Genomic DNA, 20,498 nt, shown 5'->3' on the forward strand with positions numbered 1-20,498 from the left:
GCTAGGCAAATACTCTACCACTGAGCTATAGATCCCTAAACTCCCCTTTTTCTTTTTTGCAACTCCCCTTTTTTCTTTTTTGCTATGTAGCCAGGCTGGTTTGATATTTGCAATCTTCCTATCTTGGCCTCCTGAATGTTGGAAAAACAGGTGTGCAACCTTGCTCAGCAAAGACTTTTTTAATTTTTAAAAAATGTATATTGTTCAATGTTTTAGGAATAGTTCTAAGCAACGGGTCACTGAGTTAGTTTTGTCATTTGTGTGGCTCCATCTCCTGGCCTAGGTAGACCAGGTTGGGATTTGAGTGGGAACTTTCATGAGGCCTCCGGGTTTGACACTTAACTCCAAAGGAATTCTGAGAATCCTTGCCATGTATTCTGAACAAATGATTACCAGAGCGTTTTCTTGTCTTTCCCCAGGCCCGGCAGCTCATCCTACAATATGGCTTAACCCTCAGTGACCTGGATCGACACCCAGAGGTAAGAGAAACATAAATTATTGTACATTTCTTTCCTTTTCCTTTATAGTTCTCACTTGTTCATGCACTCCAGATATCTTGGCAACTAAGACTAGTTTGTCATAGTTTAGTTATATTAACTTTTCTTCTAGGACCCTGAGTATTCATTCTGGCTGAGGTCACAGAGGAGAGGTGGTTAGTTGATGTTATTGGTATAGTACAAGGTAGATTACCTAGGACTTAACTCCAAGTTTTGAGTTAAGTATGCCTTTTGTAAAGAGGAACTGTATAAGCTTAGGGTTTAGTGCTTCTTAAGATAACTTTTTCTAAGAAATGCAAAAGAGTAAGCTAGTCCATAGAATTTACACTTAAGTGGAGACAAGAAGTCATTATCTGTGGCAGCCATGAAAACTGATATTTTGAAAACTGACAAGTTTTACAGTAGAGACCTAGTCCTAGGGGTTGTTAGAAAAGACCAAAGATGAAAATGAGCAGTTTGACATGTGATCGCAGCACATTTTCTGAACCATTATTAGGTATCAGGTTTTAGGACTGTTCTTCCTATATTAAGTTCTTTAGCATCCAGCAGTCTGATGTTGGGTACTATACTTATTCCACTTTAGGGATATGAAGAAGGCACAGTTGAGAGTATATCATATGATTAAGGCCACAGAATAAGGAGCATGCCCAGAATTAGAACTTGTTTACTACTACCTCTAGAACAGTGGTTAGAAGAGCAGTAAGACAGTGTTAGAAAAAGAATTGTTGGAAGTGGTAATGTTGGAGCTGAAGTGGTAAGGCTCCAGTGGATGGGCAGGAGAGGACCTTTCAGATGGGTAAGTAGGAACCACAGGCATGTGAGCATATATGAACAGTGCCCAGACTTTCTGGGGTGATTTGGACAGAGTGAGTGGAATGTGTTGGTGCATAGTGAGAACTAAGAGGGTACCACTTTGATACACAAATGGTTTGAGGTGTTAGTAAGACCCATGGAAGGCTTTTTTGGGGGACTGTGGGTAGAGCTTGAGGCACAAGCTGAATCAGCTTTTGGCTGAATCAGTACTTTTGGCTGAAGGTGGGTTCAGATACTAGACAGAAAAGGTAGCACTTTCCTGGCATATAGTTTCCACAGTGTATCCTGGCCTTATGTGCAGTTTGGGGGAGAAAAATGCAAACTGCAGCTTCAGACATGCTGTGAAAGGATAGAAACGGTGTGCTTCTCTGAAACTTTCTAGGCTTTATACCTGTGCTACCCCAGCCATGTCAAGCAGCTATAGCATAGGTGGAATGTGTCCCTTGCATATTACTACTTGAGAAAAACCTTACCTAAAGTTACCATGTTGCCCATACAGAGTATGGGCAGTGCTTTCTTGAAATCCTGCTTTATTGAGTTTGATTTTTTTTTTTTGTGTGTGCCAGTCCTGGCTCTTTAACTCAGGGTCCAAGCTCTGTCCCTGACCTTTCTTTGGTCAAGTCTAGCACTCTACTACTTGATCCATAGCTCCATTTTTATTCTTTTTTGTTGGCAGTGCCATTCTTTCTTATTGGCTACGTGTTAATCACACAGGATGGCCTATCATAGTAGCAGAGATAAAACATACTTAGCTGGGATGGGCAGGTGGGAGTCCTGGTGAGGAAAATGGTGTTTAAGAAAAGTAGAGGACAACAAATGAATGAGAAATTCTCCCTTGCAAACTGAACAGTGTTCTTACTGTTCTCTGACATAGGTAGCACCAAAAATGGCTTATAGCAGTGTGAACAGATGTGTGCTTAGCTCAGATTTCCTTAGATTGTAAAACAATCTTAGTGAACGCCTTGGATAATTTCCAAATCAGGAATACACTGAATATTTGTCAACTTCTTTGGAGAGGTCTCCATTTGGTGTTCCTGTCCACTTAAAATTGCTTGTATTTGTTCACAACAATACCAACTTCAGAAACCAGCTTTCCTTAGCTTTTTCTTTGTTATTGACCTTTCCCCTCCCCATGGATTTTAATACTGTAGATATTTTATATATCTGTTTGTATACTTATGGCGCTTTGGAGGGCCCCAAACCATAACAACTAGGATAATTTCCTTGGAAGTGAAATTGCCTATGTTGGGAATGCATGCTCTGAGGAATTCTATCTTGTTCATGGAGAATTCCATCAATGAGAAAAGGGAGCATAATGTGTGGCTTAGAGCTGGATTGAGGTTTGTATTTCACCCTTAACCCTAGTGAAGTGGCTTAACCTGCTGGAATGTCAGTCTCTTGATTGGTTAAGTAGAAATGAACTATTATTGTGTGGCCAAATTTGAAAATGTACTTCATCTCATGAGATTCTCAGTGTTTTTTTGTATCTCCCCTTACACAGATTGACCTCGCCATCGATGGTGCTGATGAAGTAGATGCTGAACTCAATCTCATCAAGGGTGGTGGGTAAGTGCTATGGGACTTTCTGGTATACTATTTGATTAGATGGTTAAGTCAGTGGCCTCTACTTTAAACCTGTTCTTATGTCAGTGAGCAGTCTGCGATGCTATTCCTTATTTGGAAAGCATGGGTTTTTGTTAAGTACTGGTTTGGAGAGTATGGAATGGTGAGTGGAAAAAGTTGAATTTTGTTCTATTAGTTTTTAATAGTCAAGCAGACTGTTGAATGACTGTACTTTAATTTTTTTGAATGTGTTACACATTCTTCTGGTTACATATGTGAAATAGTAGGCAGTAGAGACAGGCTGGACTTCATCTGCAGATTCTGTCTGGGACTATTTCTTTTTTTTAAATATATTTTTTATTGTAAAGATACTGTGCAGAGGGGTTACAATTACATGAGCAAGGTAATGAGTCCAATAATAACAGTGTAATAGTGTCTTATACATCTTGTTGTTATAATGGGTCATCCTGTATCTTTATTTCAGCATTTTTTTGTCTGGGATTATTTCTACTCCCAAACCCTGACTGCCAAATAGTCTATGAGAGTAGGTTGGGTGAAACTTGTTCTTCTCAGGCCATGTCTTGAACATAATACTTCCTCCTGGAAGCATCTTGGAAGGGATTATGGCAGGACTGAATGGAACACTGTTCATTTGCTAGATTTCTCCCAGGTACGGGCTGATACACCTGTAAGTCATATACTGGGAGCAGAATGGTGGGATTAAGAATGACTCTTTGCAACTTGAAAACTAAATGTTAAACTTAACAAATTTAGATTTAAATCAAAAGTTAAATCTCACTAAATGTCAGGACTCAGCAGATTTGAGGTTCCTGTATGTGACCTTACACCTCCTATGTTCACTTCTTTTCTCAGAGGCTGCTTGACTCAGGAGAAGATTGTGGCTGGCTATGCCAGTCGGTTCATTGTGATTGCTGATTTCAGGTAGTGTGCAGTGTTCTGAGCTCCCTGCTGAGAAGGTAGATTGGACCTCAGCTCTCATTCCCATTTATAGAAGAGGAAGTTTATGGAGAAATGGAAGGACTCTCTGGCTTTCTGAGACTTAGGACGGTATCTCTCTGTCTTGTTTCCATGCTAAAGGTGGATGTTGCTAATCACAGCAGTATTACACTGAGCCAGAATTAAGCAGTGTTTTATGCTTTCTTGAGGAGAGACAGTCTATAACCCTGTTGTGGAGCTTGTTATCAAATGTCACTCATTGGATCCTCAGGGCCCTGCCCACATGCAGTGACTCAGCATACCCTGCTTCTTCCTGGGTCAGAGCTTGCCACACATAACTCATATTATGTGGACAGTCTTTGACCAATCTCTCGGATTCTGTTTCAAGAAGTTTGGGAGGAAGCACTTGAGCATAGCATGTTAAAATGTGTGTATGTGATTACTTGTGAAATACAGCTGCAGGAAAGATAAAAGTAATAAATACTTATATGCAAATCAACAAATGATTGAAAAGCCAGCCTTACCAAACCTTAATATTGTTGTCATATTTCAAATACCTCCTAATTATGAAACAGCCAATACCTTTGAAGCCTCCTGTTCTTTCTGGTTACTATTTTTTGCCCCTCACAGCATCTAATTTAACCCCATTTCTGAATCTGATGTTTGTAACATTTATTTTATTTAATTCTAATGTACTTTTTGATTGTGCCTTCCTAGGAAAGATTCAGTGAATCTTGGGGATCAGTGGCACAAAGGAATCCCTATTGAGGTCATCCCAATGGCCTATGTCCCAGTGAGCCGAGCTGTGACCCGGAAGTTTGGGGGTGAAGTTGAACTTCGAATGGCTGTCAACAAGGCAGTAAGTGGCCAGAGAAGTGTCCAGAGGCCCTTCGGCTCTCTGTTGTTCTTTCTGCTCTAATAAGCCACTGTAACCTTTATTTTTAGTCTGTTTGTTCTTAGAGTTGGGTCTATTCATTTCTATATTCAATCTCAAAGTAGATTAAGATGATAGTCAATACAAAACATTTCCCTGGCACAAAAGGGAGAAAAATTCTGTTTCTATGTCTTGGGATCTGATGTTCCTCAAGTGACTGTCCACACCTCTAACCTTTGTACCTGAGACCTGGACAGTCTTGGTGAATTGCTGGTCTCAAATCCCCTGGAACAGAATGTTTTCAAGTTCTATAATATTTTTCTTCTCTTTACTCACATTCTGTGCTAAAATGTGACAAGAAGTAGAACTTTTGGGAATGAATACCTCATCAGGGAATATACTTTAGACACTTGAGTCTGGATGATTTTCTTCAACTTCTAAACTGGGTTGCTAAAAACTTTTGTTTTCTTTTATACTTAAATAAAAGTAACCATCTAAAACCTAACTATAATTCAGTTTTTCTATAGTTCAATTATAACTATGTAAGAAGTTTGGAAGACAGAAATAGATGATATGTAACTATCCCTTTGATATATTTTTATTTTGTCATGTTTACTTCCTGGTATTGTTTGATTTAAAAAAAGTTATCCTAATTGTAGTGGTTGTACAGGGCCCTCACTGATGTCTTATGTTTATTTGTAGCTGGAAGGCCAGGAGGAGAGGGTGTAGGGTCTTTCTCCTAGCTGGCTTAACCCAGGTGGAATACCAGCCCTCATTTGACAGAACTCCCAACTGAGTTCTTACTCTCTCTCCTTCAGTTTGTGTGGGAGATCTAGTTTCCTTGTCTGTGGTCCTGATGTTCTGTCAACATTTGTGTTCCTAAACACTCAGTCTACTTTTCTAGTGTCCAAAGCTGTTGAGGAATGCTGGACTAATTAACTAAAACACTAAAGCTCTGCCTGTTTGACCTCTGACCCTGTCTCTGCTTCCTGCTGTTTTTTTAAACTGGTCCTCAGGGTTGAACTCAGGGCCTGGGTGTTTTCCCTGAGCTTTTTTGCTCAAGGTTAGTGTTCTACTACTTGAGCCACAGCACTTCTGGATTTTTGGTGGTTAATTGGAGATGAGTCTCACAGATTTTCCTGCTGGTGTTATATTCGAACCATAGTTCTCAGATCTCAGCTTCCTGAGTAGCTAGGATTACAGATGTGAATCACCATACGTAGCAATGTTTCCAGTCTTTTTGATGGGACTTCCTGATCATGGGGAAGTTATAATGGCCTATAATGTTATAATGCATATCAGCTTCCTTGTGAAGTATACATTGTACACCTTTTGCAATTGAGAAGCAGGCTCAGAGAAGTTAATATTGTCCCCGAATTCTGTTCCTATATGGTGTTCAGACTCAAATTCAAGTATTTCTGACTAAAGCTCTTGCAGTTCTGCCTTTTAGAAAGCAAAAGGCAGGATTGATTATTGGAGCCCATTAATTATGATGCTTGTCTTTGGCTATCACTTTCACTCCCCTAAGCCTCTGCCTACAGTGTCTTTATCCTTGGTCATTATGGAAAATTACCTTCTAGGGTCCTGTGGTGACAGATAACGGAAACTTTATCCTGGACTGGAAGTTTGACCGGGTGCACAAATGGAGTGAAGTGAATACAGCTATTAAAATGATCCCAGGTAACCCAACTGGCATTTACTGAGCATAGTCACCCTATTTTGTTTTATTTAATTATTGTTTTAATTTGCTTGGGAAGAAGAATTTCCTCTATCCATATTTGGTGTTACTACTTTGAATTCATTTCCCCTCTTCCCCCAAGAATAATTATTGTCTACCCAGCAGCTTTGGAGTATATTTTAGTCTTTCTGAGTTGGAGTAGCTATCCAGCTAATGTAGGTCAGATGGGGCTTGTCTTGAAATAAAGCCACCATCTCTAAGTTGAGCCTGTCCTTCCAGGAGCTTGACTGTAGCCTCTGTGATTTTCCTGGGCTGTCTTCTTAGCAGAGGGGGGAGTGATTCAGTTCACCCACTTTCACTAGATGCATGTCATAGGGAAGATGCTATGCTTAGGGCCACAGGAGATGTTCTACTCCTGTTCATAGACTCAGTCCTCAGGGGGAATTGGTATAAACCTGGGAAGCTGTGTGGCTTTGTGAGCCATGCCTGCAAATAACATAGAATGGAGCCCAGAGTGCACAGCAGCTGTTTTTTTTTTTATTATTACAACTATTATTATTATGTCATACAGAGGTTAAAATTCTATGTCAGGTTATAAGTACAGTGCTTAATTAGTGTCACCCCTAAATCATTCTCTCCCATCCTTCTCCATCACCACATCCCTACCCTCAAGCTATGTAGTTCAATTTTTACATGATGTACATTGAATATAATGATTACATTTGCTTACCCTACCTCTTTTCATTCCTTTGTCTTCCCTTTTCCCTCCCCCTATCATAACATGTTTCCACTTCCTGGTATTAGTTTTGATAGACAGTACATCCGTTGTTCAGAGTTAGACCTTTGGATTCCTCCCCTCAGTATACTATCCTTTGGATTGTTTGTTTGTGTATATATGCATAGAGCCCTTTATATGTTATCATGCATGTTTGCCTTTTAGATATCACATGTGAGAAAAAATGTGCTATTTTTCTCTCAGTGTGACTTTGTGAGTCATTCCTGCAAAGAGCATAGAATGGAGCCCAGAGTGACAAGAGCTGTTTAAAAAAATTTGTTTCATTGTTATCATAAAGGTGATGTACAGAGGGGTTACGATTTCATAAGTCAGGTAATGAGTACATTTCTCCCTGGAAAATGCTACCCCTTCCCTTGCTCTCCCCCAGTCCTTCCCTCCTGTCCCTGCCCTCAAGTTGCACAGTTCATTTTCAACATAGTGCCTACTGAATACCTCAGCTGCATTTTTTTCACCCTTTGTTGATGACTGTACACAGTAACTTGGGTTATCTGATTTTCTTTCTTGGTTGTTGTTTGTAATCCCTGAGAGTAACAAGGTAGCAAAGAACCACCTGAGCATTTGAAGAAACTGCCCAACCCAAGCCAGCCATTGAATATTCAACTCATCAGGTTCCTGTGTGTCTCTAATTCTTCTTTATTAGTTTACTATTGCCAGTATTTACCTGATTTATTAATTCAAACAGATGAATTGCATTATACTTACTCTTTTGGTTAGTGTTATTTAATTAGTAAGAGAGAGAGAGAGAGAAGAGCTTGCCATTGATCATAATAGGTCAGGGTTATCAGGATACTGCTTAGTTTCCTCTTTGTTGCATTTCTTTCATTGTCCACTAGGGAGCTCCCTTGCTCTTGCTTAGGTCTTTTCTTTGGTCTAATGAGACTTTGAGATATTTCTCTATTTTGCTCTTCTTCTGAATGTATAGAATCTACATACTTTCAGAGATTTAAAAAAAATATAGAACCTAGCCTAAAGAATACGAAGACAGGCTAGCTATTAAATCAAGCAGAGTGTTACCAACATGCCTATCAGAGTGGTTTGTTATCGCTTCTTTTGTCTTTCCAGTTTTGCCTGTTAGTTTTGCTGTTGAACTGATAGCATGGAGAGAGAAGCCAGACCACTTTTCCTGTTGACACCTGTTGCCCTTGGATATTGGATCCAGTCCTCCTGGAGCAGAGCACCTCTTTTTGGAAAGAACCAAAGCCATTGGGGCTCTTCTCTCTGTGCTCACATTTAATCCTCTCTGCCCTTGCACAGTGTTTCATTTTGGGTGAATGGATTAGTAACTTGCAGCATCTCAATAATTTGAAGAGATCACCAGGATCTCTAATATCATTGTGTACACTGCTGTCCCTCCCTCCCTCCCTCCCTCCCTCCCTCCCTCCCTCCCTCCTTCCCTCCCTCTCTCCCTCCTTCCCTCCCTCCCTGCCTTCCTTCCTTCTTTTTTAATTAAGACTTTCTTTTTTTTTGGGGGGGGGGGGGCTAAGCTGGTCCTGTGGCTTGAGATCAGGGACAGTGCCCAGGCCTCTTTTTCCTCAAAGCTAGTGCTCTACCAGTTGAGCCACAGCACCACTTCCAGCCTTTTCAGAGTAGATTATTGGAGATAAAAGTCTCACAGATGTTTCTGCCTGGGCTGGCTTTGAACTGTGATCCTCAGATCTCAGCCTCCTAAATAGCTTGTATTATAAGCTGTCTTTCTTTTTTTATATGATGTTTTATATGAATGTAAGTTGAAACTCTTTCAGAGAACCCTCTTTACCTAAGTGTTCACACACTGTGTTCATGTTCTTTTGCTTCCTTATTGGAAACGATTTCACATTGGTTTACCAAAGACTGACCTTGTTCTTCTCCATCTTAAAAAAAATAACTGTGGTATTCTATTTTATGGCAGTATAAAATAATTATTTAACAAGATCCTGACCAGTAGATACTTATGTTTCCAATTTGTGGGCGTGGGCATGTGTGTGTGTGTGTGTGTGTGTGTATGTGTGTGTGTACACACGCACGTGCACATCAATCTTGGGGCTTAAGCTCGGGGCCTTGGCACTGTTTCTGAGCTTTTTTGCTCAAGACTGGCACTCTGCCATTTGAGGCATAGCTCCACTTCTGGCTTTTTTGATGATTAATTGGAGATAAGAATGTCAAGGACTTTTCTGCTTAGGCTGGCTCCAAACTGTGATTCTCAGATCTCTGTCTCCTGAGTAGCTAGGATTATAATTGTGAGCCACTAGCCCCTCAGCACCTATGTTTCCAATCTTTTGCTAGAAGGAAATTGTGAGACAAAAAGATAAGCATGTTTGTGATATTTTTTAACTAGATGGTCTTAACTTGCCTTTCACAGTTAGCATTAGTTTATTCTTTACTGGCAATGTGTCAGATCCTTGTTTCCATACACTCCACTGTCTTCATGCCTTTTCTTTGGTAGTTGCTGAGTGTTTTCTCATAGTAGCATTTGTGTGTATATGCAGATATTTGTGGCAAAGGCTGTCTGTAGCTATAGTTCATTCTCATTTTTTTTTTTTTTTTGTCGTGGGGCTTGAACTCTGGGCCTGGATGCTGTCCTTCAGTTCTTCAGCTCAAGGCAAGTGCTCTACCACTTCAGCCACAGCACCACTTCAGGTTTTCTGGTGGTTTATTGGAGATAAGAGTCTCACGGACTTCCCTGCCCTGGACTTTCCTGCCCTGCCCGGGCTGGCTTTGAACTGTGATCCTCAGATCTCAGCCTCCTGAGTAGCTAGGATTATAGGCGTGAGCCACCGGTATCTAGAATATCTTTTAAGGCACTTATTAGCCTTTTTGAGTGGCTTATTGTATGAAGTACCTTTGAAGTCTTTTTTTTTTTTTTTTTTTTGGCCAGTCCTGGGGCTTGAACTCAGGGCCTTGGCACTGTCCTTGAGCTTCTTTTGCTTAAGGCTAGCACTCTATCACTTGAACCACAGCTGTACTCTGGCTTTTTCTGTTTATGTGGTACTGAGGAATTGAACCCAGGGCTTCATGCATGTTAGGCAAGCATTCTACCACTAAGCCACATCCCTAGCCCACCTTTGAAATCTTTATCATTTTTTGTTTTTTTTTTTTAATACTTAAAACATTTTTTATTGTAAAGGTAATGTACAGAAACCTTACAGTTACATAAGTCAGGTAATGAGTGCATTTCCTTTTGAACAGTGTCATCCCCTCCCTCATTTTCTCCCAGTTTTTCTCCTCCTGATTTCCCTTCCCTTCAAGTTGTATACTTCATTTCCAACATTGTGTCTAGTGGATTTCACTGCTGAATTGGTTCAGCTTTGTCTCACAGTTTCTGTGCTTCCCCTTCCCCTCTCCAAATCAGATAAACTTATATACAAGACAAAGGGCACCAAAATAACAAACAGTGACAGAAAGGAATAAACCAAAAAAAAAAAAAAAAAAAAAAAAAAGGAAAAAAGAAAAGAACCACAACTAGTACAATAAAACCTGTTGTTTCTATTGCTTGAAGCTCATTTCCATAAGCATCACTTTATATGATCATATGCGCATAGCTATTGAGTCCTTGTGATCCTCTCCTAAGAATATCCTCCTTTGTTCTCATTGTGTGAATGTTTAGACTGCTGTTTAATTAATCATATCCAGGTGTAGTTATTTGTCTTTTACTATCCATTGGGTTTAATTGTAGATTTATAGGCATATTCTAATGATTACAAAGGAGGGAAACCATGCAGCCTATGTTTCTTTGGGTCTGGCTTACTTTGCTTTGTATAATTTTTCCAAGTCTTTCTATTTTCTTACAAATGGGCAATGCCATTCTTTCTGATGGAAGCATAGAATTCTGTTGTATATATACCACATTTTCTTGATCCATTTGTTCACTGATGGGCATTGATTCCATATCTTGGCTATGGAAAACAACAATTTTTCTGTTAGGTTGTCCTTTTCTTTGTTATTTGAGGAATCATTTATGTTTTGATGTGTTTCCTTTATCAGGTGTGTGCATTGGAAATATCTCCTCTCTGAGGAAGATTGGTAGTGTAATTGAAAATAACTGGGAGTGGGGGCTACTTAGAGTAATCTTGGAGGGTCTCTGTGGAAGATGTGTCAGCTGATACACTGGAAGGACAATGAAGAGCAACCCTTTAAGAAATTGAAGAGATCAGGCAAAGGGACTAGCATAAGCAAAGGTACTCACTGATGGACAGAGCTGGAACATTTGGGTTTCTGAAGAAAGACATAATAGGAAGGGTGAAAGAGGCGGCAGGAAGATAATAAAGATAGCCAGAATCTCTTTCTGCTTTGTGGAGAGCAAGACTTCAGATTTGTTCAGTGCTACTTAACAATGTTTGCTTCCAGTGATCCTGTAGTCCTTGATTCTTGTCTTGGGAAGCTGAACCTTAATACTTCTTTTTGTCCTTTGTCCTGCAGGTGTGGTAGACACAGGTCTGTTCATCAACATGGCTGAGAGAGTGTACTTTGGGATGCAGGATGGCTCGGTGAACATGAGGGAAAAGCCTTTCTCTTGACCCTCTAAGGAGCTGTGTGCTCACCTTCAGTCTCTCCAGCCACAACCAAGGTGGATGTGTCTCTCCTGGAGCCTTTGCCTTAATGTATCCTGCCAGGGCGGACAGTTGTGGGAAGTGGGGAGAAGTTAAATCAGTCTTCTGAAGTATTGTTATTATGTGTCTTTTTAAAAAGAAATTTAAACATATATATTTTTACTATTAAAATATTCAGTTTTTTTATACAGTAGAACTTGATTTCATGTTTTATATGAAACATTTACCAAAAAATAAAAACGAACAAGAGAGTACAGGACTGTCTTAGATATCTTCAACTCTAGCCTGTTGATTAAGCTTCTGAATTATTGGGTTTACTGAGAAAAATTACTGTCTTTGAAGTTGGTGAAATGAAGGGCAACTGGCAGTGACTTCCTGATGCCTTACTAGACACATTGTTTACTTTCCTGCCACTTTGTTTGGTTTTTAGGTAGCTTTCATTGTGATCACGCACAATATCTACTCACATTTTAAGGTCAGATTGACAAAAGACTGGGGTGGAGCAGTGTGGTGTAGTGATGTGGAATGAGGGACTTCTGCTGTGACCCTGGGGCTTGTTCAGATCCCTGCTATTGGAAGCAGTTGGCCAGAAATACTTGCCAATACTGCCAAAGCACTGCAGTAAAATGTGAAATACTTTTTTTAAAAAAAATGATATTCTTTCTGTTAATATTTTTACTGTTCTTTTAACATTGCATGATTTGGCGTCAGACGTCATAACTTCATGTGGTTTGAAAGTTGAAATAAAGAAGTGTTGTGCCATTTTGCTAGACTCTTTTGTCTTCACTATAGAATTTACTATAGAATGCTCACTTCATTTATACCAGGTAAGGGATGGCATTGACTCAAGAAATCTGAGTAACCATCAGGTAAATGGTTTCTTTATTTCTGGTAGGCAATACTTTTCTGTATTTAAACAAGGGAATATTTCTTCCATAGACATTGGTCCTACAGAATGTTACCCCTCAAGGCCAGACCACATGAGCGGAGGTCCAGCTCACTTTCCTCTCGGCGGCAAGAGGCCCAAGTTCCCTGGGGTGGTGGTGGTGGGGAGCCGCTGGGAAGGGGGATGGGGTCCCCCACTGAAGTCCTGAGGCTCGACGTTGTTGACCTCAGAATCCCTATGTGACAGGGGCGGAAGAGCCACATTTACACGTGCCACGCCTCTGGGGTTTTCTCTGTGGACCGGGCTCAGCCCTCTGGAAGGCCGGTCCTACTGAGTAAGGCAGAATGGTGTGGCTCACGGGGCTGATGTGCTCAGGGAGTTCCTGTGGCTGGCCCTCATGGTGGGAGAGCCGGGCCTGACTAACAGGAGGCCAGATGTTGCCCGGGGTTTCCATTCTCGCCTTGAGCCTCTGAGCTCCTGCCGGCTGCCTACGGGGAATGGGGGCTTCTTCTCTTTCCAGAGTCCACTGGCAACGGAACCCTGATCTCATGCTGGCTTCAAATGCTGGCCTCTGGGTGCGGGGGAGATGAGATCAGCACATGGAGAATGGAGCTTTCTGGAAAGAGCAACTGGCTCTGGGTAAGTCTGGAGCGGAGCACTGGTTTTTTTTGTCGGTCTTCTTCTGCTGACCTCCGCAGGAGGCCGGTCACTGAGCTTCTCCTGGTGTTCCCCCTCCTCTCCTCGAGCCCCGCAGACATCTTTGATGGACTCTGCTCACGCCAGTCAATGAGCAGAAGTTCCCTTTGTCAAGGTTGGTGCAGGCGCAGCCGGAAGCGCAGCAGGAGGGCCGCAAAGGTGGAGCGGAATTGTGGAGCGGAATTGTCAGTTCTTGTCGTCACTACCGTCTATGGTTTTCCCTCTGGTGCTAAGGCAGCACGGAAATACTTCACAGGCAGTTTTGACTTGGTGATATTTGTGAGAGAGCATCTCAAACACTTGAGGCTTTACTTTTCTTGGTTAATACTAGGGCAGCACAGTCAAACAAAAGTCACACTTATGCCCAGGCTTTATATTACTCAAACTTACTGTAGTCACAGAAGCTGATAAGCAGTAAAATAGGTAACAGGAACCTTCTTTTTATTCCCTCCACTCTGTAAACTTTAGATAGACTGCCTAATAAGCAGTGAACTGTGTAGAAACAGCTTCATTGACAGGGTAAAAAAGGCCACGACCAGCTGAGTGATCATTCTGGATGGGCCTCAAAGAGCCCATTCTGTTGTTAAAGGTCTCTGGGCCAGCACCCGTTTTCCCCAAGCTAACTGCACAATATTTGAACAGTCATTTCCTCAGCTTACTCTATGTTTTGAAGTTTGAATCTACTGGCATCTGGAGTCTGGAGTCGTGCTAAGTTGAGTTGCAGAATAAAAAATTCAGGACTGAGCCTGGGCACTGTCCCTTAGCTTCTTTTTCCCAAGGCTAACACTCTACCACTTGAGCCACAGCACCACTTCTAGCTTTTTTTGTGTATGTGGTGCTGAGGAATGGAACCTAGAGCTTCAGGCGTGCTAGGCAATCACTCTACCACTAAGCCACATTCCCAGCCCTTAAACGGCATTTTTGCTTCTTGTCTAAGTTCTCCTTGTTTTCACTCTCAGGTTTTTTTTTTAAAAGAATTAAAAAAAAACTTACTTAAAAATACCTTTACAAAGCTGTACAAAGGTGTTTCAATTGAGCCTGGATTCTGTCCCCTAGCTGATTTTTTTTTTTTTTTTTGGTCTGGTCGTGAGGCCTGAACTCTGGGCCTGGGTGCTGGCTCTCAGCTCTTCAGCTCAAGGCTAGCACTCTACCACTTGAGCCACAGCACCACTTCCGGCTTTTTTCTTTTTGCTTATGGGGTGCTGAGGAATCGAATCCAGGGCCTCATGCATGCAAGGCAAGCACTCTACCACTGAGCCACCTTCCCAGCCCCTGTGCCTGAGCTTCTTTTGCTCAAGTATAGCACTTTACCATTTGAGCCACAGCTCCATTTCTGGGTTTTTGGAGAGCAGACTCTTGTGGACTTTCTTGACTGGCTGATTGCAAACCGTGATCCTCAGATCTCAGGGCCCCCCCCCCCCATTTTTTTGTCAGTTGCGAGACTTGAACTGTGGGCCTGGGTGCTGTCCCTGAGCTCTTCAGCTCAAGACTAGCTGCTCTCTACCACTTGAGCCATAGTGCCACTTCTGGTTTTCTGGTGGTTAATTGGAGATTAGAGTCTCACCAACTTTCCTGTCCATGCTGGCTTTGAACCGTGATCCTCAGATCTCAGCCTCCTGAGTAGCTAGGATTACAGTCATGAGCCACTAGTTCCTGGCAAAGCTTCCATTCATAACTGAAGCACAAATAAAAAACATCCTATAATATGCAAAAATAAACAATTTATCACCACAAAACAGCACTACAGAAGATTCTCAGATGTTTCATGCACATAGAAGATCAACATGAACATGAGAAAAATGAAGACAACAGACCCTGCTATATTACTAGATAAGCATACAAGGAACTAGACTAGAAGAGATGCAAAACTATAATTGGGGGGAGATGATAGGACTACATCTCAATCCTAACAATATCCCACCAAAAGACATACAACTTGATTCTGGTGGCTTATGCCTGTAATTCTTGCTAGTCAGGAGGTTGAGATCTGAGGATCATGATTTGAAGTCACCCAAGTCAGGAAAGTCCATGAGACTCTTTTCTCCAATTAGTCACCAAAAGCTGTAAGATGAGTTGTGGCTCGAATATTAGCCTTGAGCAAAAAAGCTCAAGAACAGCTTCCAGGCCCTGAATTCAAACCTCAAACCTTGCATGCGCGTGCACGCGCGCACACACACACACACACAGTCTAACATTGTTAGGAAAAATTAGTGTTAGGACTGCTGTCTTTTCTTTGATAAATTTAATATATTTCCCATTTTTAATAGTATGAATGAATAATTCAGGGTGTTTTATTGCAGTAATTCCATAGATACATACAGTATACTTTGAGTAAATGTACTTCCTTATATTTTCTTAGAGCCTTTCCTTTCCCCCCACTTTCAACTGGTGTTTGGTTCATTCATTTATGCTATCTTATCTCTGTCTGACTGTCTATCTGCCAGCCTGCCTGCCATACTTTGATTCTCTTCACTGTCAGTACCTTTTCCTTTCCTCATCTCCACTGAAGTCCCCTGCAGGCATCCCCCCTTTCACACTTATTCTCCTTGTTAATATTTTAAGTCTAGGTTCCATATAAGAGTGAAACCATGGTATTTGGCCTTTGGCTTATCTTGATCAACATGCTAAGTGCATTATTTTTTATTAAGACTTTTGATTTGGATGATAGATAATTTTTATAAAACATGAGCTGAGAAAAGTTAATAGAGCACTGTTTCAAAATAATAACAAGTTTGTGTGGCATAGGTTAAATTTGGGGATAAAGATAAACAGGCTGGGTTTCTGAAAAACACCTGCCTGTTCCATGTCACATGTAAATTGTGGGTTTTGCAGGGATTCACACCTGGGACCAGACTGGAGTTTTGAATGTTAATGTGAGGTTTTTCTTCTCGAAAAGGAAACATAACATCTGCTATACCTAAGGCACATAGCCAGCAGTTTATTCTAGAGGTTAATTTTTATGAATTACAGAGTCTTCATTAAAAACATCGTCTGACCTTGCTGGCAAAAAATTAGATGAAAACAGCTTTATTAGTGTGATGAACATGAGCTGCAAGTTTGGTGTTTGAGAAATGCTTGTAAGCATTTGCCTCCCTTCGGGGAGGCAAACAAAAAAGAACATCACAAGGACGTCAACAAAATCTATGCGGTCTTCTTTCTCAATTCAGCTGGAGTGCAAAGTGTTGAGTTTATTATCAGACTTTCCTTGAGCTCCATCCTGGGTCAATTCCGGTGGGCACTGGTTGGGGGAAGAGGGTGACATAGAGATGAGGGAGGTCCCCCTTGCCTCCTCGTGCTTCCAGCCTGATGAATGAGAGCACCGGTGACAGGAGGCCCAAGAATGGGAACAGGGCTATTGGATGACTCTGGTAACAGCCTCTTATGGCTGTTATTGCTGTCAAGATACTTTAAAAAACGTACCCTAGTTCATGGGAAACAAGCCTGAAGAGGATTACTTACTTGGTTATAGACACAAAGCTGGCCAGTGACTAAGCCAGCCTGGAGTCACTGGTTTTGAGGTTGGGGATTTGGTATTCGCTCTTGTGTTAGAAGTGCCAGACATGCTACACTGCCATTTTATGGGGGAAATTCCAATGGATATTGGCAAATTTCAAAGAAAGACTAGTTTTAGCGTAACGTTTTCAAGAGGTGAGCTTATGTCTGGAGAGGGACTTTGATGTGCTCCTTAATGTTCAGTTTCAATATCAACCTTTTATTTGAAGGCAGAAAGGAGAGGAAAGGGGAACTTGTCCCATGTGCCAGATACCATCCTGGGATTTTTTTTTTGGTTAGGCCATATAGCTACTTGACAATGCCTTTTGTTATTATTATTTTTGTACATTTTTATTGTAAAAATACTGTACAGAGGGCTTACAGTTGCATGAGCAAGGTAATGAGTACATTTCCTATCAAACGTGGTTACCTCTTCCTTTGTTTTTCCCCTACCATCCCTTCCCTCCCACCTCCACAACTACATTCCCATTATTGTTTTTTTTTGTACCAGTCCTGGGGCTTGAACTCAAGCCCTGAGCATTGTCCCTAAGCTTTTATGCGCAAGACTAATGCTCTGCTACTTTGAGCACAGAGCTTTTTGTAGTTTATTGGAGGTAAGAGTCTCATGGAGGGGCTGGGAAGGTGGCTCAGTGGTAGAGCGCTTGCCTTGCATGCATGAGGCCCTGGGTTCGATTCCTCAGCACCACACAAGCAAAAAGAATAAAAGCCGGAAGTGGTGCTGTGGCTCGAGTGGTAGAGCGCTAGCCTTGAGCTGAAGAGCTGAGGGACAGCGCCCAGGCCAAGAGTTCAGGCCCACGACCGGAACCCCCCCCAAAAAAAAGTCTCATGGATTTTCATAACTGGACTAGCTTTGTACCATGATCCTCAGATCTCAGCCTCCTAAGTAGCTAGGTTTACAGATGTAAGACACCTAGCATACAGTGTTCTATTTATCTATTTTCTTCCTTGATTTGCAAAATGAGTAACTGAAACAAGGTGTAAGTAAACTGTTCAGGTCACCCATTGGAAAGCAGGCAGATTTCTCTCATCCCAGACCTTGCTTATTCAAGGTAGTTGTACGTCTGACTAGTTTGTGTTCCTTGATTGTGTCCATCAGTTAATACATTAGTCATATATAAGTAATTTGTTAAAGCATTGAAGTTAGTGTTTTTTAATTTAATTTTCCATATGTGTGCTTAATAAGATCATGGTTAAGCCTATCTACATCTGTATTCTGTTGGGATTTCTTTGGAAAAGAAAAAAGAACATTGAACATAACCTGGGTGGGCCATGAGAAAAGCCCCTTGTACAGGTTATTTGCCACTCCAAAGGAAGCTTGAGAACCGTTGATTGTTCCCTTGGCCTCACCTGTCCCTTTCCCACTTGCTACCTTCTCCCCATGGTGTCAGCTCAGTGGCAACCATAGGTACTGCCAACCTAGGAATTGTGAACCTAAGAATTGTGAATCCCTTTGGCTAAAGGCTACTCAGGAGCACAGCATTGTTCACTGACCCACTGAATGAGGGAAATCACTCACTTGTGCTGTGGTAGCCATGGATTTCTTAGTTCCTTGGGCTTAAGGAACAGGCTTTGCTCAGAATCAAATGCTGTCAGAAATCAAGGTAACCATGATTAAGCATCTTATTAATTCTGGCCTAAAAGGTGAGAAGAATAGAGTGAGGTTAAAGCTGGTATTGGTAAAGTAGCAGCAGGCATTTATTAACTTTTTTGTGGCCTGGACAATGTTCCTGTTAGGCCTATATTCAGACATGATTATGGAGGAGTCTTGTTTTGTCTTCCTCATGGTGACAGTGTGGGCTTGTCAGATGATCACTGATGTTCTGTGAAATTAATTAACAAGAGAACACCATTAGACAGGAGAACACCATGACAAGAGAATACTGTGACCTAGCTGTGGGTGCCAGGATAGCTTGTAGCCACACTAAAGCCCGACTGGTAGAGCTAGAGTTTGTATGGCCTGAGCATTCTGTCATTAAGGCCTCTACATCTTTTGATTGACAGGTACTGTGCATCCATTGTGGTATTAAGTATTGAGATGGGTGAGTTGGATCCCAGATATTCTGTGATGTAGCTCCAGCTCTCAGACTTCATTAATGCCAGAAGAACAATTTCTTGTGACCTTCTCAAATGCCTGACTGCTATTTCCTGTCACACCTAGCAGCTGATGCAGCCAGATTTAGGACTGCAGCAACCTTCACTCTCCACTAACCCAGTAATCAGGTGATGTTTTTGACATAGGTTCATTGCTTTTGCACTTTTAGAAACTGGGTTACATCTCCGGGTAGCAAAACACTTCAATATAGCATAGCACTCAAATATACCCATGTGAGCTCAACACATAAACATCTATCAGTGCGTTGAGAGAGATGGAAGTGTGATGGAGGCAGAAACAGAGAAGCAAAGGACTTCCTTTCAAAGGAAGAGTTATGGACAGTGTTATGCAGGTTGATGAGTAAGATAAATTCAGTGCTGAAAACCCCTTCTGGCATGCTGGATCTCTTGAGAACTTTCCCAAAACAGTATTGGAGTGGTAGAGGAAACAGTTGTATCTTAGAGAACTGAAGTGCTGATTGGAACATCTCTCTCTTTTTTTTTAAACTTTATTTAATTTTTTAAATTTTGTTTTCTTCTGCTTATATGGTGCTGAGGAATCAAACCCAGGGCCTCATGCATGCAAGGCAAGTGCTCTACCACTGAGCCACCTTCCCAGCTCCTGATTGGAGCATCTCTTGTCAGGACAGTGATAATCAGAGCCTGGTGACAGATACTCTAAAGGATTGCCTAAGTTCAGGGCTGCCTCCATCAGAGTTTGAAATAGGGGATATGTTTGTTCTCATTTTATTTTCTCTCACGAAGCCTCACTTCCTAAAGATTCCATTACTTTCTAATAATACCAAGTTGGTGTTGAGGACTTTAACTTGAAGGCCTTTGGTAGACACCCAAACAGCAGGACCATTAAAAAAATTTAAATTTGTTATTATAAAGGTGAGGCACGGAGGGTCACAGATATGTAAGTCATATATTGAGTACATTTCTTTTTTTTTTCTTTTTTTTGGGGGGGGGGTTCCAGTCGTGGGGCTTGAACTCTGGGCCAGGGTGCTGTCCCTCAGCTCTTCAGCTCAAGGCTAGAGCTTTACCACTTGAGCCACAGCGCCGCTTCCGGCTTTTTTCTTTTTGCTTATGTGGCGCTGAGGAATGGAACCCAGGGCCTCATGCATGCAAGGCAAGCTTGAGTACATTTCTTTTTGGACATTTCCACCCCTTCCCTCGTTACAGAAGGATTATTTTAATGAGAGCTGCAGGCCTTTCTTAGAAGTTGAACAATGTTACCTCCACTTCCTTGCACTGAAGTCTGTTTCAGGAGTTAGAGAAATAGCCTTCACTTCCCCATGAGAAAAGGAATTAATGCATTTTGTCAGTTGTCAAATAGAATGATAAAGATACAAGAGGAATTTAGCTAGTGGAGAGGGTAGCAGTATCCGGAACTTCACTTGGTGGCAGCAATAGTGGCATTTAATTCAGGCTATGGGTAGGACAGGGACCACAATTTTACCAGTATCTGTTGATCCTCCTTAGTTTTTGTACCCAGTTTTTCATTCTTATTTATTTTTGGAGCTGTATAATATCACCTAAATGAATCCTTTGTGATTCATGTAGCTAGAGTTAATGTCTGTATTTTTGTGTTAGTTGATAACCAAG

General features: G+C 41.5%; 1 protein-coding gene across 1 annotated transcript in view; it reads left to right on the top strand.

Annotated features, from left to right (window-relative positions):
* The window catches only part of Rpia (ribose 5-phosphate isomerase A), a 36,305-nt gene extending 23,838 nt beyond the window's left edge, over positions 1–12,467 (top strand). Inside the window, exons 4-9 of the mRNA XM_070019651.1 lie at positions 420–479; positions 2,812–2,876; positions 3,747–3,815; positions 4,548–4,689; positions 6,285–6,384; positions 11,574–12,467. Of these exons, the coding sequence (XP_069875752.1) occupies positions 420–479; positions 2,812–2,876; positions 3,747–3,815; positions 4,548–4,689; positions 6,285–6,384; positions 11,574–11,671 (534 nt within the window). The 3' untranslated portion in view covers positions 11,672–12,467. The remainder of the gene's footprint in view (positions 1–419; positions 480–2,811; positions 2,877–3,746; positions 3,816–4,547; positions 4,690–6,284; positions 6,385–11,573) is intronic.
* The last annotated feature ends 8,031 nt before the right edge of the window (positions 12,468–20,498 follow it).

Source organism: Dipodomys merriami, unplaced genomic scaffold (genome assembly GCF_024711535.1).
Source record: "Dipodomys merriami isolate MVZ:Mamm:240054 unplaced genomic scaffold, mDipMer1.0.p SCAF_136, whole genome shotgun sequence".
Lineage (NCBI taxonomy): Eukaryota > Metazoa > Chordata > Mammalia > Rodentia > Heteromyidae > Dipodomys > Dipodomys merriami.